The sequence below is a fragment of the Myotis lucifugus genome, unplaced genomic scaffold (genome assembly GCF_000147115.1).
Source record: "Myotis lucifugus unplaced genomic scaffold, Myoluc2.0 scaffold_332, whole genome shotgun sequence".
In the NCBI taxonomy this organism is placed as follows: Eukaryota; Metazoa; Chordata; class Mammalia; order Chiroptera; family Vespertilionidae; genus Myotis; species Myotis lucifugus.
This window is the reverse complement of record NW_005871380.1, coordinates 185,620-210,601: the sequence shown is the minus strand read 5'-3', so window position 1 is coordinate 210,601 and position 24,982 is coordinate 185,620. Positions and strand designations below refer to the sequence as shown.

General features: G+C 48.7%; 1 protein-coding gene across 1 annotated transcript in view; it reads right to left on the bottom strand.

Moving 5' to 3' along the window:
• Positions 1–24,982, bottom strand: part of CRAMP1 (cramped chromatin regulator homolog 1) — a 65,123-nt gene that overhangs the window by 12,949 nt on the left and 27,192 nt on the right. The window contains 9 exon segments of the mRNA XM_023764475.1: positions 3,032–3,106; positions 3,196–3,377; positions 7,125–7,305; positions 10,336–11,472; positions 11,976–12,057; positions 13,089–13,212; positions 13,595–13,680; positions 17,734–17,782; positions 23,291–23,374. Coding sequence (XP_023620243.1) covers positions 3,032–3,106; positions 3,196–3,377; positions 7,125–7,305; positions 10,336–11,472; positions 11,976–12,057; positions 13,089–13,212; positions 13,595–13,680; positions 17,734–17,782; positions 23,291–23,374 — 2,000 coding nt within the window.

Below are 24,982 nucleotides of genomic sequence, written 5' to 3'. Positions count from 1 at the left end.
TAACACAGAGCGCCTGGGACAGTCTGAGGATGGCTATGTCCTGTAGACCCAGAGAACTCTGAACATCGGGTCCTCTCTGAAAAAAATGCCGAGGGATCAAACCTTCCTGCAGGGAAACTGGAGGAATGTCAGAACCATCCACTGTTAATTCAGAATATTCTTACGGATTTGGATGGAATGCAACTAGTCATATATATATGTGTGTTTATAACCACTCTGTGTGGACTATTAAAAAAGACTCATATTCTGGGCCTCCTCAAATTTGGGGTGTAAACATAAAGTTGCTGCCTGTAACACAGACAGGCTAAAGGCCTGAGGCCTTCCACCCCATCTCACAGTCCCAGTGCCCACCCCTCCCTATCTGCCCAGGACTCCTACGTGTGAATAATTAAGTTCTAATGTGAAGAACACCATTTAAAGAAATTATATTAGCCCTGGCCAGGTAGCTCAGTTAGAGCACCATCCCAATACGCCAAGACTGAGGACTTGATCCCCAGTCAGGGCACATACAAGAATCAACCAATTTAAGTGGAACAACACATTGTTGTTTCTCTCTTTCTCTCCCCCACCCGGCTTCCTCCCTAAAAATCAAATAAAAAATTTTTAAAAAATAATAAATTATATTAATTGCTCAAACTGTTATTCACTGAAGTTGAAACATTAACAGAAAGTATCTGTCAACCTAAAAGTGTCTGAGGACCTCTGGCTCTGGGGCACAGCTGCATCTCCACTAAAGCACAAGGGACATCTATCTCCGTGCCCCTCAGAGGCGCCCCCAAAGTGTTGGCAAGGAGTAGAGGAGGTGTTACTGGGCTGCAACCTTGACTGGGCCATTAGGTCCGCTTGGATGCTGCTGCTGCATCCAACAGGCAGGTGACCTGTTAACTAGGTGAGGAGCTGGAGATGTGCCGGCTCTGCTCCACATGCACTTTCTGAGAGGACTAACTAGGTGAGGAACATTTAGGCTTTGGGGCCCTATGTTCTGTTACAGCTACTCATCTTCACCCTGGTGGTATGAAAGCAGCTGTGGGCACTAGGGAAATAAATGACTGGCTGTGTGCCAATTAAATGTTTAATGAAAACAATAAATGGAAAGACAACATACTGTGTGTGATTCCATTTATATCAATGCCCAGAACACGCAAATCGACAGAGACTAAAAGTAGATTTGTGGTTGCTAGCGACTGACAGAGGGGGCAATGCAGGTAATGTGTGCAGGGTTTCTGTTTGAGGTGATGAAAATGTTCTGGTATTAGATAGTGGTGATGCACAACCCCGTGAATATGCCAAAAAACCGTATACTTTAAATGGGTAACTTTACATGAATTATATATCAACTAGAGGCCCAGTGCACGAAAATCGTGCACTGGGGGTGGGGGGGGCAACCCTCAGCCTGGCCTGTGCCCTCTCACAGTCCGGGAGCCCTTGGGGGATGTCCGACTGACTGCTTAGGCCCGCTCCTAGGGGAGTGGGCTTAAGTGGGCAGTCGGATATCCTTAGCGCTGCCGCAGAAGCAGGAGAGGCTCCCACCACTGCCGCTGCAGCTTCTAGCTGAGCAGCACTGCCCCTGTGGGAGCACACTGACCACCAGGGGGCAGCTCCGGTGTTGAGCGACTGCCCCCTGGTGGTCAGTGCACATCACAGTGACTGGTCATTCAGCCGTTGGGTCGATTTGCATATTAGCCTGTTATTATATAGGATAAAGCTGTTAAAATAATCAAATATACTAAAATCAAATGCATTAACACTGAATTACAGTTGGCCCTAAAACACAGGTTTGAACTGTGTGGGTCCACTTATACATGTATTTTTTTCAGTAACTACCTGTACTGTTTTCAATTCACTGTTGGGAGTCCACGGATGTAAAGGGCCGACTATATACATTGATTGACACCATTTTATATAGGGGACTTGAGTATCCACAGATTTTGGTGCCCATTGGGCACCCTGGAATCCATCCCCTGCAGATACTGCGGGACAACTTAAGTTTTTGAAGGAGTCAAAAGTTATACACAGATTTTTGACTGTGCAGGAGGTTAGCACCCCTTACCCCTGCACTGTTCAAGAGTCTACTTGTAGTCTACACACACACACACACACACACACACAAACACAACCCACTTGGGCTTTAGAATATATCTTCCTTCCTAGGACCATCATGCAATCTCTCATTTCTATATAAATTAATCTCAAAAGATTTCTAAGGGTCTAACAAAAGAGACCTATGCATTAATCCAAAAACAATGCATATTAATAACTTTCTAAGCCCAAAGTCATACCAGAATTTCCACTTCACCTCTTTTATCCTTTTACTTCCAAATAAACTGCCCTTTTTCTCACGTGTGTCTCATTGCTGTATCTCCCTCTCTGGTCTGCATGTCACCTACAGGTCCACCAGGGTTTATCATTATGGCCTATCCATATACCTTACCCACTGCTTCCACTGACTACATATTTACAAAGAGATGTTCTGAGCATCCTCAAATATATCCCAATCCAAAACATTCTTAGGACTCGAGTCCCATAACTTTCTGTCTTTTTTGCAAGTGGTTTTCGTTATATAAAGATTATCATTTTTGTTTTGTTTTGTTTAATTAATCCTCCACCTGAGGATATTTTTACATTGATTATTTTTTTTTTTTAAGAGAGACTGGAAGGGTGAGGGAGAGACAGAGAGAAACATAAATGTGAAGGAGACACATCTATTGGTTGCCTCCTACATGCACCCTGACCAGAGTCGGGGATTTACCCTGCAAACGAGGTTTGTACCCTTGACTGGAATTGAACCCGTGACCCTTCAGATTGAGGGCCAACACTAACCACTGAGCAAAGAGGCCAGGGTAAGATGATCTTCATTTTCAGGTACAGTAAGGGTCACTGTTATTACTTTATTTACCCTATTCTTAAGAAGGGAGAAAGTGGCAGGGATTCTCCATTTCAGTTGAACACTCAAGACACGGGAGAAAACCAGTGTGTCGGGCAGCTTGGCCAGGGGGAGCCCAGCTATGCAAACCTGACCAGTGTTCCTGACCTGGACCACCAGCGGCTTCCGTAGGTGCCGGTTCTGCAACTTCCGGGGCTTTGGCAAGAAGAAATCCGACTGCATCTATGAGGAAAACAGTGTCCGATCCCTGAGTGTTTTCACAGCAAACATGGGTCTGCAGGCAAGCAGAGGGGAGCATTCCCTGCACTTACGCTGATGGAGTTCAGATGCTGAAGGAAAGTCAATTCTGTCTCTTTATTAGGAGAGAAGAGCTTCCCGTGTCGGCTGTTGGGTGGCAAAGTTGTTGGGACAGCAAAAAGGCCACCATCTGAGTCACTGCTTCCTGTGCTAGAGGAACCAGCCACCAAGAGGGGTCTTGGAGGGTTTCTCAAACCTAGAAAAGGAGAAGGGAAGTGAATAGAATACCCTCACCCAGCAACATCTCCAGTGTGAATGGAGTTCTACTGGAAAGAAAATCAAGAAGAATTCCTGACAACCTGTTCTGTTTCCTGGAAAGGAGTTCCCTTTTTCTTAGTCCCATAAAACCTGCTTTTCCATCTTTCTCCCTGAAATTCTAGTTTCCAACCTGAGCAGATCATAGCTCTTCCTGACAGGATAAAGAAACTTTACCATTTTGTTTGAGCCTTGGTGGGAAAGGCAGCTAGGCATTCATTTTTCAGAGCTAGAAGAACCTAGCAGAATATCTAGTGTAGAACAGAGGTCAGCAAACTCTCTCTTTAAAGATAATAAATATTGCTTTGTGGGCCTGCAGACTCTGCTAATCTCAATCCTGCAGCTGTAGTACAAAAGCAGCTACAGGCAACATGTGTATGCACCAGTGAGCACAGCCATGTGCCAATAAAACTTTATTTACAACAACTAGGCCGTGGGCCATAGTTTGCTGATGCCTGGTCTAAATCTGTAATTACAGTGGGGCCTTGACTTATGAGTGTCCCAACTAACGAGTTTTTCGAGATACGAGCTGTCTCTCGGCCGATTTTTTGCTTTGAGTTGCGAGCTAAAATTCGGGTTACGAGCCAGCTTCAGATACCCCACCGTTAGTTGGCGTAGCGAACGTCACAGTGAACGCCATAACATCAGCCCAGCATCACGTGTCTCACTGGTTCACTGTTGATTTGACATACGAGTAATTTGAGTTACGAGCTCCATCACGGAATGAATTAAACTCGTAAGTCAAGGCCCCACTGTATACAGAAAACCGACCCAGAAATAGAGGGACAGAAAGTAGTTATTTAGGAACCACTATTTTGGGACTCTGCTAGCTGTTACCATAGATGCTGCTGCAAAGCACCCTTGATTCATGGTAGAATGGATCTCCTTCCCTTCTTCTTCTTTTTTTAAAAGATATTTTTATTGATTCCAGAGAGGAAGGGAGAGGGAGAGAGAAACATCAACGATGAGAAAGAATCATTGATGGGCTGCCTCCTGCACTCCCCCTACCGGGGATCGAGCCCGCAACCCAGGCATGTGTCCTGACTGGGAATTGAATTGTGACCCCCTGGTTCGTAGGTTGAGGCTCAACCACTGAGCCACACTGGCTGGGCTCCTTCCCCTTTTCTTTTCCATTTTTTTTTAAAATATATTTTATTGATTTTTTACAGAGAGGAAGGGAGAGAGATAGAGAGTTAGAAACATCGATGGGAGAGAAACATCGATCAGCTGCCTCCTGCACATCTCCTACTGGGGATGTGCCCGCAACCCAGCAGGTACATGCCCTTGACCGGAATCAAACCTGGGACCTTTCAGTCCGCAGGCTGACACTCTATCCACTGAGCCAAACCGGTTTCGGCCCCTTTTCTTTATTTGCAAATCTGTGAGGTTACACTGACACTCATGGTATCAGAGACCAGGTCTTCTAAGCACTGGTATGGATTTTAGCACTGCAGGTGGATTAGTCCAGAAGGATCCTTAATTAAGAAAGAGGATGGATATTAAAGAGTACACAGAATCGAAAATTTTAAAAACAGAATGCACAAAGAATATACAATCTACCAGCTAGCCCTATCGAGTACAGTGACTATATCTGCGAGAACAACCAATTCACAGCATGCTGCTGCTCTCCTTATGAATTATAGCAAGGAAAACAGGATCAAGGTGGAGAAAACAAAACTAAGACCTGCAGGAGGTGGAGAGTCTGACACAGCAGCAGCCCAGTTTTCCTAAAGGCTCCTATGAAGTGCTCTCAAGGAAATGGAATCTTCGAGCACTTAACAGGCGGGCTATTTGCAACACAGTAAATAAGTGAAGACATAATGCTAATAACATTCACTGACCAGAAAATAACCCTAGAGCAGGGATTTTCAAATTTTGTTGCCACAAGTCTTTTTAAAACATGCAACATCTGAGCATTTAGTCAGGGGCACTAACCTCTTTTCCAGCAGTTCTCAACCTGTGGGTCGCGAACAATGAAAATACATCCTGCATACCAGATATTTACATGACAATTCATAACAGTATCAAAATTACAGTTATGAAGTAGCAACAAAAATAATTTTACGATTGGGGGTCACCATAACATGAGGAACCGTATTAAAGGGTCGCGGGCATTAAGAAGGTTGAGAACCACGGCTCTATTCCCTTAAAATGTCAAATAAAAACAATGACAACAGCCAACACAATAGCCGTCCATGTGAATGAGTCAAAATTATGCTTTTTTTTTTGGTCAGATCGGCAAAAAGTGTATTTTTTGGTGTGCCGCAGGATTTTAGTAATTAGTTGATGTATGCCATCAGATGTAAAAGGTTGAAAATCACAGCCCTAGAGCACCGTTAAAACACCAGGACCCTAGGTCTCTTCAGCCAAAAAGTTACTGCAGGTTTTGGGGCACCCATCTAGGTCAGAGTAAGATCAGAGGCAGGACCGCCTCACCTCTTGTATGATGCACACTGGTCACCATTGCAAGGACCAGGACAGCAGAGGGTCCTGAAACTCCTCATGCCTGGGGTGGAGGCCTTCTTGGCCACAGGACACAAAGGAAACACCAGGCCTCAGCCCCACTATCCCTGCATCCCCATCTCACCAGGTCAGTCTCAGGAGGGGTTACAAGACTTTGCTGGAAGAGAGGAAGGAAGGCTCAAGTGCAGTCAGCACAGCCTTACACCAGTGCCGCACAGCACATGCACGTTTCTTTTTCTACCTTTAAAATTCAGGATTCTAGCCATGGCAATTATTAATGTTTTACTATAAAAATACTAAGCAAGGCCAGGCCGGTGTGGATCAGTGGTTGAGTGTCGACCTAGGAACCAGGAGGTCACAGTTTGATTCCTGGTCAGGGCACATGCCTGGGTTGTGGGCTCGATCTCCAGTAGGGGGCGTGCAGGAGGCAGCCCATCAATGATTTTCTCTCATTCACTGATGTTTCTCTTTCTCTTTCCCTCTCCCTTCCTCTCGGAAATCAATAAAAATATACTTAAAAAAAAAAAACTAAGCAAGGAAAACTAATGCCTCAGGGAAGCAGGTCAGGTTGATCCTGGTTTTATGTACCCAGTAACCCAAATAAGGACCCTGAATTAAAATGTCTCCCAGATATACAACTGGGGCAAAGGAACACAGTGGACTGGCAGGTCAGACCATCTCTTTCCAAGGTTTGTGTTGTATTGCTGGGACTTCCCTGAACTTAGGTTTCTTTACTCGAATATTTTAGGTGTAAAGAAAAACAGTCTCATGGCCAATAGGGTGGTGAAGACCTGTGGGGGTGGGTAGGGGCGGGAAATGTCTCTGTAATACGGTCAACAATAAAAAATATTAAAAAGGAAAACAGTCTCTAGAAGATTCAGTAAGAACCAACCCTTCTCAGCCTCTAAACCTCCAACTCAGCAAGTTATGGAGGCTTCTGCTGCCCTCACAAAGCCCAATCCTCCCAAGTGAATGGACTGACAAGGGCTACCTGTTTTCCACTGGCTCATGCACCCTAGGATCCCAAAGCCCTTGGTGACAGGCTCACATTCACCCTTCCTCTGAGGAAATGGTGATTTCCGTTTTCCTCCCCTCCCCCGCTGGACCGTGGCTGACTGGAGCCAGGCCTCAGGAATCCCTGTGCCTTCGGACCTGGCACAGCCCCCATGCCCAGCGGGGCACCCAGAATGGTGGGCCCTTGGTCAAAGTGGCTGCTGAGCCTCACCTGAGGAGGGACAAGGCGCAGAGCTGGGAGAGAAGGTCTTGCTGTTGCGAAGGGCAGACTGGTTTCGAGGGCAGCGGGGGCTCCGGGAGCTGATGTTCACCACCTTCCCTGGGGGGGTCGTCGACTGTTCCTCCTGGGCGGGTCTCGCTGAGGCCATGGAGCTGGCGTTCGATTCTGGAGCCTAGGTCAGAAATGGGCAGAAACAACAGCCACACTCAGCCCATGAACAATGGTTCTGGAATGAGTGCCCAGGAGCAGGAGGCACCAGAACTCCCTGAAATCAGATGGACAGCAAAGGCTAAGCGACCACATTCCACGATGGCAAAGGAAAGCACCCCTGCGTCACTCCGCAGTGCCAGCATTCAAAATCACCAGTCAGCTGGGCACTGAGGGAACCAGGGCTCTCCCTCCTGAAACCTCTGCCCTCACTGCCCACAGGCAGGTGGCATGGACTGGCAAACCATCAGGAAGTGACTAGAGGAAGGGAGGGAGGGGGACATATGGCTGAAAGCATTGAGCACCCCAGCCCGCCCAGGAAGGGCTCTCGCTGCCTAAAGATGCTGAATTGCAGGGACCGCAACTAGCCTTTAGAAAACAAGCCTAAGACGACTGCCATGGCCTCTTCTTATTGCGAGTAGAAAAGACATACAGATTTAACTTCTAGAATGAAACGCAATCACAGCTGAAGAGCTCCCTGCTGAATCAAATCCCAAACCCCAGGGGTTTCATAGACTGCTGCCTGAGGGCACTGCCTCCACTCTTGAGCCCTCAACAGAGACACCCTTCCATCCAGCTGTTCTCACCCTGGTGACTTTACCAACCCCGTCCTCCACATTCTCCGAGGTACCCACACCCAAGGCCCACTGGGGGACCTTCCAGTAAATTACAGAACCCATTATCCACACTCTCAGCACAGCCTCACCTGCTCTGCCTGCCAGAGGCCCCATGCCTCCTCTGTACCTCCCATGGCCCTTCAGCCCCCAGCCCTGACCCTCCTTCTCCTTTCCATAGGACCCCTCCCCCTTACCCCACCCCCCTACCTCTTCCTGCTGAGCTTATTTAATCTGACTCACTATTCAATTGTCCAACTGAGTGCCCAGCAGGCCTCTTGTCAGCATTCTGACCCCCGGGCACTTGCTCTTGTCAGCATTCACCCAAACCTCAGCAGGAGGGAGACCAAAAGGCCAGGCTATCCATCTTTAACTCAAGGTTCCCATTCTCATCGGGGGCCTCTGGTCAGCAGCTCTCACACCCGAGAAGCATCAGCATCACCTGGTAGAGGGTGTCAAAACATGGTCTATAGCCTGGCTGGTGTGACTCAAGGTTGAGTGTCAACCTATGAACCAGGAGGTCACAGTTCCATTCCTGGTTGGGGCACATGCCTGCTTGGGTTGCAGGCTCAATCCCCAGTGGGGGACGTGCAGGAGGCAGCCAATCAATGATTCTCTCTCAACACTGATGTTTATATATCTCTGTCCCTCTCGCTTCCTCTCTGCAATCAATAAAAATATATATATTTTTAAAAAACCACAGTGTATAGGGTCCCCAGAACTGCATCTCTAGCAAGTTCCCAGGTGAAGCTGAGACTGTTGACAGGGGACCCACTTTGGGAACCATGGCTCTGAGCACTCCGCTTTGTGTTCTCTGCAATAGTATTTCCAACCTGCTCCACTCTCCTCTTCAGTTGAGGCCAAAGCCACTACCTCAGCTGTGTTTCCTCCAGCATTCTCAGGAGCCAGTCTAGCTTGGCCTCCTTCCATAAGGTATTGGACATACTCATGTGTCCCCCATTCTCTTTTCCTGACCCCCTCCAAAAGACAAACTTGAAAACGTTTTTAAACTCAAAACCTCTGCTCAGTCACCCTAGTATTGCCCATGCTGCCCATGCCTGACCGAGGGGCACCTCCACGCTGCGAAATCCAAAGGCCATCTCTCACCGTCAGGCCTTGCCTCACCAGCCTCTGTAGCATCCAGCCAGTTCCCACCCACCTCTCACAAGGCACTGATTGACTTCACCTGCTCCACTGGGAGCCTCTGTGTACAAGCACTGCCTGGGGCACAGCTGAGAAAACGGAGAGGAACCTGATGGGAGAGTCAACCAGAAACCAAGGCAGAACAGCAAATTCACAGACTGAGCGTCTGTTCAGGGAGAGTGGAAGGTGTGGTGTGTGCTCTCAGGCACCACTTACACTTGGTACTGACTGTGAATCAGTACTGAGGGGTGCACAGTGAGCCTGCAGTCCTGGCCTGTCCCCCAAAGCCACAGCATTCAGCTCCCTCAGCTGTCCCTCCGGGAACCTATGAGCCTCCAGGCTTCTAAACACCACGCATACACTGCTATTTCGGGAACAGCCTACATTAGGACTCTGCTCGTGTCCAGGAGATCCTACAAGACTTTCCCATCAGCAAGTCTCTGCCCCATTTGCAGCTCTGCTAATCAGCCTCCCCTGGTTGGGGTCACATGCCATGGCCTACCTGGCATGACCACCCCTTCCCTGGGCCACCATGGTCACTCCCTGGGCTCAGGGATCACCCACTCACCTTGGACCCTCCTGAGGAGCCCCAGACTACTTCAACTAGCCGTCTCCTGGACAGCGACCCACGGAGGCCGGCCTGCAGAGGTTTCCTGGGTGCAGCCCCACAAAGCTAAGCCCCACACCATGCAGCTCTCAGCCCCAGCATTCCATTTTCCCCCTCCAGCTCCACTCCCTTCACTGAGGCTGTGCCACCACTGTCCTCCCAGGACAGCCATTCTGAAGTGCAAACTCGACCTTGTCAATCCTCTGCAGAAACCTGCAACCCTCCCGACACCTAGAGAAAATCCAATCTGGCTCCGTCCTGGCCAAGACTGCCACCTCACCTCTGTACACTGACCGCTTGGCTGGCACGCTCAGGGCTCAGCAGAATCACTGGAGCCTAGCAAGCCCAACAGGCATGGCCTGCTGGTTGCTGTCCTCTTTGGAGCCCTGTGTGAGCCTAGAGCAGAGGACAGGGCCCTTGTCTGGCAAGAAGCCAAAGCCCTGGCCAGTGCTCAGCATGGCCTCGTTCAATAAAATGAAATATGGTCTGTGAGAACCTCTGCCTCTCTGGTCACTGAGATCCCTGCCTCCTGCCCTTCCCTGAGAAGCCAGTGGGACTCCTGACCACCTGCTATGGGGCTGGGCCTGATTGCCCTCTGGGTGCCAACAGAGCCGTGCGGACACTCACTCACCAGTCTGGGGTTGACCTCAGTGGAGATGAGCTTCAGGAGGCAGCTGAGGAGGCGCTGCTTGTGAAAGGCGGCAGGTGGGGAACCACCAGGGGCCTGGCCCTCGGGGCCCAGCTCGGCCAGCCAGTCATACTCCAGCTGCAGCTTGCTTGGCTTTCCCATCATGAGGTAGACTTCGGCCAGTGTCAGGCTCTCGGAGGTCTGCAGGTTCCAGCCCTCTTCGCGGAGCTGCTGGGCCAGCCGGCTGGCAGGGACATCTTTTGGAGGCTTGGCAGAAGGCTGTCCCTGAGGTGGCGGGGGGTCCGAGGGGCTCACCTTCTCCTGGGGCTCCTCCGCAGGAGCATCTGCTGAGTCTTTAGTGCAAACATCTGGCTGGAGCCCTGGGCTGGGCTGAGGCTCCAGGCCAGATAGGCCACGGACAGGAGACGGTGCCCTGGTCTGGGGAAGGTTGGCCACCTCTGCGCTGCTGGGGGCTTGAGTCTCTGGGGAGACACAGGCCGAGAGCCGAGAGTCTGCACAGTGGCACGGCTCAGGGAGGATGAGGTCCTGGCAGGACTTCATGTAGCGGGGGAAGGGGTCTAGGAGAGAGAGATCGTCCTCCAGCTCTGGGAGCTGGCCACAGGCACAAGTCGTGGCCCTGGGCTCTTGGGCTGGGCCGTCCCCAACCTCTACAGGAGCTGCCGTAGGGGTCTGTACCCCAGCATCCTGGAGCCCAGGGGGAAGCCTGTCAGGAGCGTTCGGGCTGCTGAGGCTTGGGGCAGCCCCCTCCCCAAGGGCACTTTCAGGGGAACTCTCTCCAGAGCTCTGAGAAGTGTCCATGGAGGGAGGAGGCCGCCCCCCGCCCTTGCCTTCGGTGCCGCTCCTTGGGCACTTCACTTGGCCCCTGGCTGTACCCTGTCCGCTCTGGATGCCCAGGATCTGAGCTGGGAGGCAGTGTGTGGGCATCTTTAGGAGCTCTGTTTTGCACCGGCCACCCTCCTGCCAGTGCACCGTGCAGAAGGCCTTAGAGTGCACCACACGGGCCACTCCTGGAAGTGGGGTCAGCGTACAGTTCTCCCCAGGGAACAGGTGCAGCATTACTTTCTCCTGTGACGGCTCCACAAACGAATCCTGCAGCTGCCGCTCCGCGAGCGTCTTTCGCTTAGCGCACTGTCAAGGAACCACCTGTAGCAGCACCCGCCCCTGGGCATCACAGGGCCTTGGGAAAGGCATGACTCAGGTACTTCCTTCTTTAGGAACCTACTCCCAGCACACACTGTTCTTGCTGTGGACTGGGCAGGGCTGGGAGCTGGCTAAGGAGACGTTTGACACTATCCTTAGTCATTTGATCAATCTGCTCCCAGGGATGTTTACCCCATACCCCACGGGCCAGATGGTAGTTGCTCACCACATGGAGGGCTGCTGTGACACAGTTCTAACACTGCAAGGTAAAAGGGGACCACACACCCAAAACCCGGAGGAAAAGGGGCTATGGATTTTAGTTCTGGCTGTATACCATCTCACAGCATAGCTGCTATGCCACATTGGCCCCAGTGCAATCCTGGGAGTGACAGGCAGGACAGACACCATTCTGAGGCAGCAGATGCTGTAGATATGATGGTGGTGGTGGTGCGGGGGGGGTTGCTTTAATAGGAAAAAGATACAATTCGCACTTCATGGAGCTCCCATTTCTGCTTCAAAAATTCAATGAGGCTGGAGACCTTCCGATGGAGCTCCACAATCATCCTATAGGAAACAAAAATGGGAAGAGGAAAGCTGTTACCATGGGGATAGAACCGTCTGAAGAGCCCCCGGGCTGCTGGCAGCAAGTCAATGCCATAAAGAGTAAGGTACCACGGCGGGGCCAGAGCCACGATGACTCCTTTTCTTAAAAATGAACCTTTTAAATTGAGTAACTAGAGACTCATATGAAACTGCAAGAAGATAAAGCGGACACCTATGTACCCTTCACAGTGCAAGATCTCACCCAGAACATGGACCTGGGCACAGCCCACCTAACTATTCTAATAAGCACCTTTCGGGTCAGAAGGGGAGGCCTGGCCAGCCTTAATAACCCCGAGAAATAAAAATACACATGGGAGGAATGAAGCAGACACACCACCATGTGGATGCTCAGCACCTGAAAACATGATGCTCAGTGTGAGGTCAGAAAGAAAGATAGGAGATTCCACTTATGTCTAACATCCAGAACAGCCAATCTATAGAGGCAGAAGGTACATCTGTGATTGCTGGGGGCCAAGGACCAGGGGCGGGGGATGAGAAGCAACTATTTAGTGGAAACCAGGCTTCCTTTTGGAGTGCCAAAAATATTCTGGAACTAAACAGAAATGGTAGCTGTACAATACTGTGAAAGTATTCAAGTGTCCTGAATGGGATACCTAGAAATGGCTAATGGTTAATTCTATGTTATGTGACTTTTACCTCAATCTATAAAAATAAAAATGTGTAACTGGAAAATGGTCTGTACTCACCGTGGTGCCCCATCCACAAATCAGATACCAAACTTTAGGGAATGGTAAGAGGCAATGGAAAGGGAATGGGGGAAATGCTATAGTCATCAACTTGCTAATCACATCTTTCTACATCCGCTCCTGGCCTGCGAGACTCATGCCTCCAGGCCCCCAGCAGTACACTACCCTCACCCTACCCCCGTGTAATTTTGGAGCATCACTCAGGGGTCCATGAGGGAACCCGTATACCACCCTCTGTTCACATCCCTCCCAGCTGGCTCCCTATCAAACTCCAAAGGCAGTTACCTGAGCCTGGGGTTCTGGGAGAGGCTCTGTACGCGGGCCCAGGCATGATTGTTCCGTGGCTGTAGCTCTACGGGGACTCTCAAGGGCAGACGCACTGGCTTCTGGTCCTCTTCATCACTCAGGCCTGCGACAAGAAGGGGCTGTGAGAGCCTGGCCAACAAACTGCCATGCAGAAGGCAAAGTGGTTGGCCAGACAACTCGATCAGGAGGAGCCGTGGACAAATGGCCTGGGAGGCGAAGCAGAGCTGGCAGAGAAGCCCACGAGAAGCGCCAATATGGCCACTAGGGTACCCGCAAAGCCGGGGCAATGACTGGGCCACACGAGGCCACGGGACTCCCTCCTGCCACCACTCACACTACTGAATGCTGTGAGTGGACACACTGCTTTGGACCCAAGAATTGCTCATGGGTTTGGGAATGCTCGGACACAGAGCTCGGCCTATCGATTGCTAAATGGAGAAGAGAAAACACGCCCCCAACCCCACCCCAGCCCACCTTCTACGTACCATCTGGGTCACAGAGCTTCTTCAGGGCTCGGCACATGGGCGCTTTGATTCGCAGGTTTCTTCCTTTGTAACGCACTGTGGTGGCCCTGGGAAAATTTTTAAAGAAATGCTGAGACCTCTCAATGAACAGTAGCTCCCTGTCCTGCGCAGGGAGGCCCTGGCTGGGCACCCATCCTGGCCTTCAGAGCTCCTGCTCAGCCCTATGGCTCTGGATGTCCAATACTTTCCCACTCACACCTCACACTGTAAAGGGGATGCCTGTCATTCACAGGAAACTTGCCCTGCCTCCTGCCTGGTGATGGGTGCGGCATCAGCTGCTGTCCACCCCCCTGGAAAGCCCATGACGGTGAGACCCCCTCAGATACCAGATGATTTACCCTTCTCTCCTCTTCCTCCACAGGATCCCTTGTGAGTAGGTTTCAACCCATCTCTATGTGACCTCAACCCAACTCAGAGACCACATCTTCACGTCAGCACTGTCCCCCAGCCCCCCAGTACCTCTGGAAACCATACTACTGGGACCTGGGGTATAGGGCACTCACAGCCAGCAGGCACGGGGCATCAAGTCAGTGGGCCTGCTTCAAGTCTGTCTGTCACAGATGCCAGTGACACTGTGAGCACTGCTGTGGCAGGACTTTAGATAGTGTTAGAATTAAAGAAATACTATAAACGAGTACAAAAGCCACAAAAATAGTTTCTTCTAATAAACACACTTAGAATGCTTTGGAATTACTCAATAAGGGTAGATTGTTTTTTAAAAATGACAGTCAAGTGAGTGCGGACAAGACAACTGTGAAAGACTGAGGGTGACTGGAAGCACCCTGCAGCCCCACTGCCGTGCATTTCTATGCTGGTTCCGCTTGAAAACGGTTAATTGCAATGCATCTTGACTAGCGCTTCTAAAATAAAAACCACCCAGAACTCTGAGGATGGGCCCCGTCAAAGAAAAGGCCTTGGCCAGCCAGCTGTGTCTGGTAAGCAAATGTAGGTTTCTGTTTTACAAAAGTTTCAAGGTCCGTGTATATTGTTTTATAACTGTTTTTTTGTTTGTTTGTCTGTTTTCTAGAGGCAAACATATAACCTATTCTTTTTATTTCTATTTAAAACCAAGTCACCTTAGCAAGAGGATTTGCAGACAGGGAAGAGAAACCATGGGCAGGAAAGGTTTATGTTTCTGTTCTCCAGCATCCACACAACAGGGAGGTTTGCCCATGTTGTGCTCAGTAATGGGTGTCATGAAGTTTTATGACTCTATTTTAACCAACTTTTCTAATTGGCTAACTCCCAGCTGTGGCCCCAGAAAGCCGGCCCCCCCAATTCTGTCAGGAGGAGCAATTCAGAGAGGATAAGAGTCCACATGAACCACCACCACACTCCACTGAGACCACAGCTTGAGTTTTAGCCACCTGAACTCATGGGCGATCCAGGGCCACAAGGTGCTACTGAAGAGGGAATTGGGAGGAGAGCTTTAAAACAGCAGTAATTGAGCACCAAGTCGAATCTTAAACAACCTCCTCCAATAAAGGGCTCTGGGGACAAGTGGACTTTCCTGCCCATCATCACTTTTGGTTGCATCTGCCCCCAAACAAAACAAAACAGTAGCAGGCAAGACTTAAAGAGCAGGTGGAGCTGTGTCATGTGGCACCTGTGTTTGTGATGATCACATTTTCCGTTAAACTGCTATTTTGTGACTTCCTTTTTTTAAAAAAAAAAGTGAAATTGAGCAGCCCCCTTTTTATGACTAAATAACCATCCTGAGAATACAACTCCTTTCCTTTTCTCTCAAATGGAAGTTCTATGAGCAGCCTGAGTTTGGAGCCTGTACAAGGTAAAGCCATGTTCAAGCTCACACAGAAAAGGCCTCTCAAGGCCTGGCCTGGTCCTGGGACATGACCTGCACTCCCCACCCTCACACACCAACCCCGTGGCGGGAAGACAGGCGAGACTACTGACAGGCCAGGCCAGCTTGACCTCTGATGGAAAGTAACAAAACCCCTGCACTTGAGTGTTACTTTGACAAAACAGGCAACAGAATAATTCCTCTAAGTGCATGGGAGTCTGGCTTTCCAATCTGAGAGGTTTATTTTCTTCTCTGCAGTTATTTGATAAATCCAATAAGCATGCTGCTGGGTCTGTGACCAATGTAATAAGATTCAATTTTAGAGCTTTTCTCAATTCATTCACTCTTTTATCTAATTCTATAATTTTATAACAAAAGGAGATCCACAGTTAATTGAAAAAGGTCTGCAGGAGAAGCACAGACAGGAAGTTGGTTAAATACGCAATGCTTTTTGGTCTTAAATCAAGGCACTGTACTAATTTCCCCGCATCTGTTTCGCCTGTACAAGGCTTTTGCTTTGTACTAAAAAACTGATGTCTATTGGTGAAAGAATGGACCCAAATCAATAGAACAGACTTAAAGGTCTTGAAAAAGACACACTTAGTACGGTCAATTGACCTTAGATGACGGTCCTTTCTACAGAAAAGGCTGGGACAACTGGACACCCATAGGCCAAAAATATAAACCTACGTATAAACTTTACATCATATAATAAAAAAAAATCCAAAGTAGGGCATGGGTTTAAATGTCAAACTATAAATCTTTTAGAAGGAAACAGGCGAACATCTTTGTGACCTTATTAGGCAAAGGGTTCTTAGCTACAACACTTTAGTCCACAAAAGCAAAGGATGGCAAATTGGATCTAAACAAAACTAAATACTCTGCCCTTTGAAAGACACTAGTAAAGAGATGATGAGACAAGTCACAGAGTGGAAGAAAATATTTACAAATCACCTATCTGATAAAAGACTGGTGTCTAGAACAGCAATCGCCAACCTTTGGGAACTCACGGACCACTGGTCTAGAATATATATATAAAGAACTCTCTAAACTCAAACATAAGAAAATAGGTACAAGATTTGAACAAACACTTCCCCAAAGAAGAAATAAAAATGGTAAAGCAGCACAGGAAAGATGCTCAACATCATTAGTCATCGGGGAAATGCTAATCAAAACCACAATGAGCCCAGCCAGCGTGGCTCTGGGTTGAGTATTGACATATGAACTAGGAGGTCACGGCTAGATTCCCGGTCAGGGCACATGCCCAGGTTACAGGCTCCGTCCCCCGTATGGCGTGCAGGAGGTAGCTAATCAATGATTCTCTCTCATCATTGATGTTTCTATCTCTCTCCCTCCCCTTCCTCTCTGCAATCAACAAAAACACACACTCACAATGAAATACCACTTCACACCCACTAGGATGGTTCAAAAGGAGCTACTGGACCTCTCCCTGGAAAGTTCTGGCAGTTCCATATAGAGTTAGGCACACACTTACCATCTCCTCCCCTGAAGATGTGCCCAGGAGAAAAATGTTTAAAGTTGGAGCAAATACAGCTTCCACCTGACAAATGCAGGGCAGGTGTAAGGGTGGGAAGGAATATGGGATGCTGAAGCTACAACAGGTAAATGGGGTGGGGAGGTGACAAAAGATCCACAAGGCCACGGCAGGTGGCCTCTTCCTACTTACTTGCCTAATCATACCCCACACACATCCAGGAGGCTCCGTTTGCCCAACACCACCAGTAGTTAAGACTACCTACACTCCTGGCGGTTGGAGTGGGTCTGCTCTTTCACATGGTGGGGATATGTACATCCTAGTTACTATCATGACTAGCTGCAAAAGGGCAGCAGTTCATAGAAATAAAGCCTTGAGAATGCAATACGAGCATCTGTAAGAGCATCCATGCTGGGCTGGAGCCCAAGCAGAAGCACATACAGCGAGCCCCACCTAGCAGGAGCTCACACCTGAGGAACAGGGGCTCACAGGCCATCCAACCCCGGGCTGGGGGAGACAAGAACCAGAGGTACAGGAAGGCGATGCTCTGGATACAGCAGAGGCCAGCGAAGACTGTTCCAGGAGATAGTTCGACCTACAGGACAGCTGAGCTTTGACCAGCAGAGATCTCGGGTGGTGGGGGAGATGACCTAAGACAAGGAACGGAGTGGTCCGGGTGAAAGCGCAGAAGCGCTGGTGGGGTGAGTGGGAGGGGCAGATGAGTATTTCTAGTTCTGTATTTCAGAGAACAATGCAAACGCCCAACATGAGCAGGTGGTGTCTCATAATATAATTTGTACTTACCCAACCTGAATGAGCTCATTCAACTTCGTGGCATTCTTGTCATCCATACCTTTAAACAGAAAAAGAAATAGACATGACCTTGGAGCAGTTAGGAGCAAAACTGGTAAAGATATAATTACTTTCTTGTAGAATCCAAACAGAATATCTAAGGTCTTCCAAATAAAACCCCTATGTTAGCTGCAGCCCCTCCCCGCAAAGTCAAAACAAGGCGTCACCTGCATGTCCTCTCCACACACCCAGACTTTCTCCTGGGACTACTATCTGCCTCTAAACAGATGATCACTCATCCCAAAACCTCTCAGACCCCTGGGCTATGCTGAACCTCCACTCGTCCTCAACTGCTAGTTTAGAGGCTCCTTCCTCAAGTAACCACTGTGCACATTTCTCCTGCTGGCCTCTAGTTACCTGCGGGCCTGCCTTAGTCAGCTTTGAGCCCCAGGTCCCAGGGTCCGCTGGATGATCAGCCCAGATACTGCACATTTCCTCTGCCCTCCTGGTACTTAGTACTGTCCTCAGGACATGTGGAAACCAAGTCAAGTAACCAGGTAATGGGAGATCTAGGCAGTGGATGTTTGGGTGCTCACTGTAAGGTCTTTGAATGATTCTATTTTTTTTTTCGGGGGGAGGGAGGAGGGAGGGAGAAGGGGCAAGAGCCATAAACACACAGCCAGACTGAAAACCAAAGACAAGGACAAAACCTTAAAAGCAGCCAGAGAAAGAAAAGAACATCTCTTCCAGAGGAACCAGGACACAGATGTGACCTCTTACCAGAAACCGTACAAGCCAGAGACAGTGGAACATCTTTAAAGTGATGAAAAAACCTTTCAGCCCTAACTGGTTTGGCTCAGTGGATAGAGCATCAGCCTGTGGAGTGAAGGGTCCAGGGTTTGATTCTGGTCAAGGGCACATGCCTGGGTTGCAGGCTCGAATCCCCAGTTTGGTCGGGGGGGGGGGGGGGGGGGGGGATGTACAGGAGCAGCCGATCAATAATTCTCTCTCATCATTGATGTTTCTATCTCTCTCTTCCTCTCCCTTCCTCTCTGAAATCAATAAAAATATATTTTTAAATAAAACACCTTTCAATCAGAATTCTACACCCAGCAAAAGTATCTTAAGAATAAAGACATTTCAGATAAATAAATAACTACAAGAATTCATGGCCAACACAATTACACAAAGAAGATTAAAAAAAGTTTGGTAGGCTGAAGAGAAACAGTACCAGATGAAATGGATCTTCAGGAAGGAAGGCACAGCCCCGGAAAGGGCGAACTTATAGACTTGCTCATTGAAAAAGAGGTCACACGCAGACCTGCCTTCAGATGGGCATAAATCAAACAAGCACACATGAGTGTAAAGGCAGTTGTGATGCTGCACGAAGGGAGGGTCTGGAGTCCTGAGAATGTGTGACATGGTGGCCCAGCCTGCTGTGGAGGTTTGTGAACATTTGAGCTAAGATCAAAGGAGTTCATAGGTAAAGGGGAGGAAAAGGCCCATCACCCTGTGTCTGGCTGGTGGGACAGACAGACAGAAGGCCCATTACCCTGTGTCCAGCTGGTGGGACAGACAGACAGAAGGCTGGCACCACCCCAACTTTAGGGTCTGAGTCACCAAATGGGGCACGGTCCAAAAAACTGTCCTTTGAAGAAAAGCAGTCTGAGCAAACTGGTGAGTACTACAGGCAACCAGTGTCCCCCCTCACCCTGTCCTGACATTGGTGCTGTGGCAGATGGAATAGCATAGGTGTAAAAATCAGGATTGGAGGCAAGGCAGCGTGGAACCTTGTCACTTAATAGCTAAGGAGGCTTGAAGTCATTAGTTTTTCATCAAAATGGAATGTCCTCGGCCCCCTTTTCAGACAGGAACAATGCCATCTCACACAGCTGTTACGATGCTTTACACAAGGTAATATGTGTCAAAGTCCCTGGAATACAGCAGGGACTCAAAGTCTACTATTTCAAGACCTGCATATGCCTGGATATCTCAGTTAGAAAAAGGAATGAATAAAAAGCGAGCTCTGACACTCATTTTCTGAACAGCCCAGAAAGCATTACCGCTAAGCAGGTATGAGAGGCGGCGCTGTACAGGGCACTCTGCAGAAGGCTGCAAGTGGAAGCATGTCCTTCACCAAAAAGATTCACGAAATGACACAGCAGCGCCCACCATTTGCATCAGTGGGTGGGGGATCAGAGGGAAAAGCCACACCAGGGTGTGTGTGTGTATGTGTATGTGTATGTTTAAACATGTGTACGTGTGACATGTAACTGGGCTGAGACAGATGACCAGGCATTACCCTCAGGAAAGGAGCAGCCAAGCTGGAGGGGTGCCCAGCTGGAAATGAGCTGAAGTCCAAATGCAGAGGCCCCTTGGGCCAGGGGCCAGGTGATAACCCAGGGGCGACAGGAAGCTACCCATGGAGCCAACGGGAGGATGATTCGTATGCAATCAGAGACTGGCTGAGAGGCTCTGGCTGATCGGCTCAGATGTGGCAGGGATGGAGGAGTGGTCATGGATCATTAACAAAGCAGGTGGTACCCACACAATGCCATGAAAAGAAACACTTTAGGTTTAGGGCAGAGAGAAGGACGAAGAAGAGAAAGTAGAGATTCAAGGGAGATGCGGCCCGGGGGGAATCGAAGATGGCGGCATAGGTAAACACCGGAGACTGCCGCCGTAAACAACCACTTCAAAAATACAACTAAAAGTCGGAACGGACATCAACCAGAACCACAGGAAGGCTGGCTGAGGAGAGACTCTTCAACTAGAAGCAAAAACAACAGCATTCCGACGCACAGAGAAGGCGCAGTGTGGAAAATTTAAAGGTACGGTGGTGCGGTGGTGAGGTGGTGCGCGCGCAAAGCGGGCTGGTGGCTGAGGGCGCGGTTGTCGTTTTCACTCAGGAGTGAGTCTCAGACTCTGGGCTACAGATCCGGGCGAGTCTCTAGGGACCCAGACTCAAACGGGAGAAGCGGGACTGTCTGGCTACGGCCCCTCCGAGGTTTGCAGCGATTGCTGGGACAGAGAGGCAGAGCCCCTGGGGACGGACTGAGAGCGGGCATAGCTGCTCCCTCCCCCCGCCCTGTTGAGCCCGCCCCGCCCAAACCCTGCGCACAGCCATTTGCCGATCGCCTCAGGCAAGGGCTGGACTAGCGCCTCCCCAGAGGACTGAAGTTTTCCCACAGCTGATTTCCACAGCCAGTCGGCCTGGTGGTCAAATCCCTCTAGTGTTAACTACAACAATTAAGGCTTGGCTAGAACAAGACTGCGCACAGAGACCACAAGGAGGTGCACCAAGAAAGCATAAAAGATGCGGAGACAAAAAAACATGACAGAAATGGAGGATATGGAGCTAAGAATCGCAATTTTGAGGGCTTGCCATAAATTTGTGCAGAGCCTCACGAAAACTAATGAGACCCTCGATGCTACGATAAAGAAATTAGAAAGTAAGCATACACGGAATGAAATAAAGAATATTATACCCAATAGCAGACCAGAGGAGCACAAGAATCAAACCAAAGATTCGACAAAAAACACCCAATTGGAAAAGCAAAATGAAAAAAGAATCCGAAAGTGTGAAGATAGTGTAAGGAGCCTCTGGGACAGCTTTAAGCGGACTAATATCAGAATTATTGGAGTGCCAGAAGATGAGAGACAGCAAGATATTGAAAACCTATTTCAAGAAATAATGGCAGAAAACTTCCCCCATCTGGAGAAAGAAATGGACTTACAGGTCCAAGAAGCGCAGAGAACCCCAAACAAAAGGAATCCAAAGAGGACCACACCAAGACACATCATCATTAAAATGCCAAGAGCAAAAGACAAAGAGAAAATCTTAAAAGCAGCAAGAGAAAGAGGCTCAATTACCTACAAGGGAATACCCATACGACTGTCAGCTGATTTCTCAACAGAAACTTTGCAGGCCAGAAGGAAATGGCAAGAAATATTCAAAGTGCTGAATACCAAGAACCTACAACCAAGATTACTTTATCCAGCAAAGCTATCATTCAGAATTGAAGGTCAGATAAAGAGCTTCACAGATAAGGAAAAGCTAAAGGAGTTCATCACCGCCAAACCAGTATTATATGAAATGCTGAAAGATATCCTTTAAGAAGAGGAAGAAGAAGAAAAAGGTAAAGATACAAATTATGAACAACAAACATGCATCTATCAACAAATGAATCTAAGAATCAAGTGAATAAATAACCTGATGTACAGAATGAACTGGTGATTATAATAGAATCAGGGACATAGAAAGGGAATAGACTGACTATTCTTGGGGGGAAAAGGGGTGTGGGAGATGCGGGAAGTGACTGGACAAAAATCATGCACCTATGGATGAACACAGTGGGTGGGGAGTGAGGGTGGAGGGTGGGGTGGGAGCTGGAAGGAGGGGAGTTATGGGGGGAAAAAAGAGGAACAAATGTAATAATCTGAACAATAAAGATTTAAAAAAAAAAAAAAAAAGGGAGATGCGGCCCAATAGTCCCTCTGAACAGACCATTCAAAGCAGAAGCTGGGAGGGATTTACAAAGAAGTCCTCAGACTGTGGAGAGGACAGGGTAGGGAACCAGACACTTGTTCCATTTAGAGCCTCTTACACATTCTTGCCTGTTTTAGGAGAGGGGAGGTCACCCAACATAGGCCAGATGTGCAGAGCAATCAGTGACTGCCCATCATCCCCAACCTTCTGCTGCTTCCACACCCCCAACCACCTGCCCATTCAGCAGTGACATGTTAAGTAAGTGACTGGTAAGATGATGGCTATGGTCATCTCATATGATCTCATTTAACCTTCAGAGTGGCTCTGTGGATGTGTGACAGGCAGACAAGTGGAATGTGCAGAGGCAAGGGTGCGCCCTCTTGTCTGTGGCCACATGAGGAAGCAAGGTAGGGATGCCAGGCAGTGGGCACAGGTGTCCAGGGAAGGCAAGAGCACCCTCTACATCTGCAGGGAATCTAGTCACAAGGAGAGGATCAGAACAGTGCAAAGGAAGGGGCCCTAACCCTTCAAAGTACCAGTGTTACTAAAGACCAAAAAGTGGGGGCTTTTCTAGGTCAAAAGACTTAAGGGACACCACAGCTACGAGCAGGGCAATGTCCTCAACAGGTGCCCAGCTGGCATGCTGGGGAGTGCTGGGAAATCTGAATATGGGCAGGATATTAGGTAAGATTGTGGTCCCTGTCTGATAAATGTGAAATGTGTTGGGTGTGATAATACGGCTGTAGGTATGCAGGAGAATGTCCTGTTCTCAGGTGACAGAGGGGGAGGGATTTAGGGGTGCGCTAGGATGTCTGCAACTTAAAGTCTAATGGCTGAGCAGAAAACAAGCAAGTATGTGAAGGGGGAGAAGAAAGGGGGCGACTGTACATATAAATGTAACAAAGGTTACCAACTGGGAAGTTTAAGTGCAGGTATGTGGCAGTCATTACATTCTTCTTCATTGTTTCCGTGTATTAAAATGTTTAAGACAAAAGTTGGAGGGAAAACAGAAGAGCCACTGGGACCAAGACCCAGTAGTGCCAGGACAGCAGGCCCTGCCTTGTGGCAGCTCGTACTCACAGCCCCCAATCTTCTTGCGTAGTTCACCGTAGCAGATCAGACCATACAGCTCCTGAGATGACTTCTTCAGGCCCCGAGAGAACACTAAAATGAAAGACAGGAATGATAAGGGTTTAGAAGAGGGAAAAACACAGCTGTTCCGGAGTTGGCCAGCTCTTGTGCACAGAAACAGTGCTGGGGGAACATTCCACACTGCTGATTCCTCGGTTTTGCCTACTGCACCTTGGAACTACAGAATATCAGCATCAGGGGAGATGGGCAAAGAGTATACGGGAGCACAGTGCTGTTTTGGGAATTTTCAAAATAAAAAGTTAAAACCAGAAAAAAATGGGGAGGGGGGGGACACATAGAAAATTAGTCCTAACAGGCAGATCAATGTCCCCTGGGAGGAGAAAATGGGATGCTCAACACAGCCGGTTCCCAAGGAAGCAGAGGAGCTGGGACATGACCATCACCAAGCTTGTCATCCTCTTCTCTCCATATTTGCAGAATTAGCCTGAGCCCTGTGTGAGGTGGGCAGGCCTGGAACTGTGGAAGCTGACCTGTCGTGTCTCCTCTGACCACTGATCTGTATGACCTGGGTCTGGGGCTAGAACCATAGCTCCAATGCTCGAGACTGCTAATACCCACTCTCCATTGTTCCCTAATAGTAGGCCCACTTGTACTTGGGAAGCAACACATATGGGTAAGGCATGGCCGCACCACTAAGTCCCAGCCTTTGGATTGAGCAGAAGTGTAGTAGGAGACTTCTGAAAGGCAGAAGCTGATTAGGGCAGAATTATGCTTATTTTTCCTTCAGAACTGCTTTCTGGAGTCATCTTAGTCACAGCAAAGTGCTAGGGATGGCAGAGCAGAAAGACAGGAGGACCTGGGTCCTTGGTGCCTGCCCTGGACCACCCACTGCAGGCCGCTCCGATATGAGAAAATAAAATCTGACATGCTTAAGACACTGTTATTTTGAGTTTTTGTATTCTGTGAAGCCAAATCTAATTGACTTGGAAGCCCAGCTACAGCACAGTCTGTGTGCCTTTTAGATCAGTGGTTCTCAACCTTCCTAATGCCGCGACCCTTTAAATGTTGTGGTGACCCCCAATTTCATTGTTACAAATTGAACATAATTAAAGCATAGTGATTAATCACAAAAACAACATGTAATTATATATGTGTTTTCCGATGGTCTTAGGCGACCCCTGTGAAAGGGTCGTTCAACCCCCAAAGGGTTCGTGACCCACAGGTTGAGAACCACTGTTTTAGATCATCTCAGAGCAGCAACCCATGTCATTTGTCCTTCACCCTCACAATTGTTCCTCCTCAGAGACCCCTTTTCAAAGTCCTAACATTCAGATGTGTGTGAGTATAATCACAGAAAAGGAAAAGAAAAATATGTTAGCAAATGAAGAATAAGTCTTGCAATAAATAATCTAAAACAAGGATTCTGAACCTTCGACAGGCTCTAAGGAGCCGAGGACTCTGCCAACTTCACACACTAACCGTTCCGGAATGTTCTCCTGAAAGACTCACAGATCTCATCGGACTCTCACAGGGGACCAAAACTCAGGACGCCTTAAGATCCACTATTCAATGAATAAACAAATATATTCTTTCCTGACAATGGATATTATTCAGCCATAAGAAAGAATGAAGTTCGGACACATGCTACACCTGGATGAACCTGGAAAACATCATCCTAAG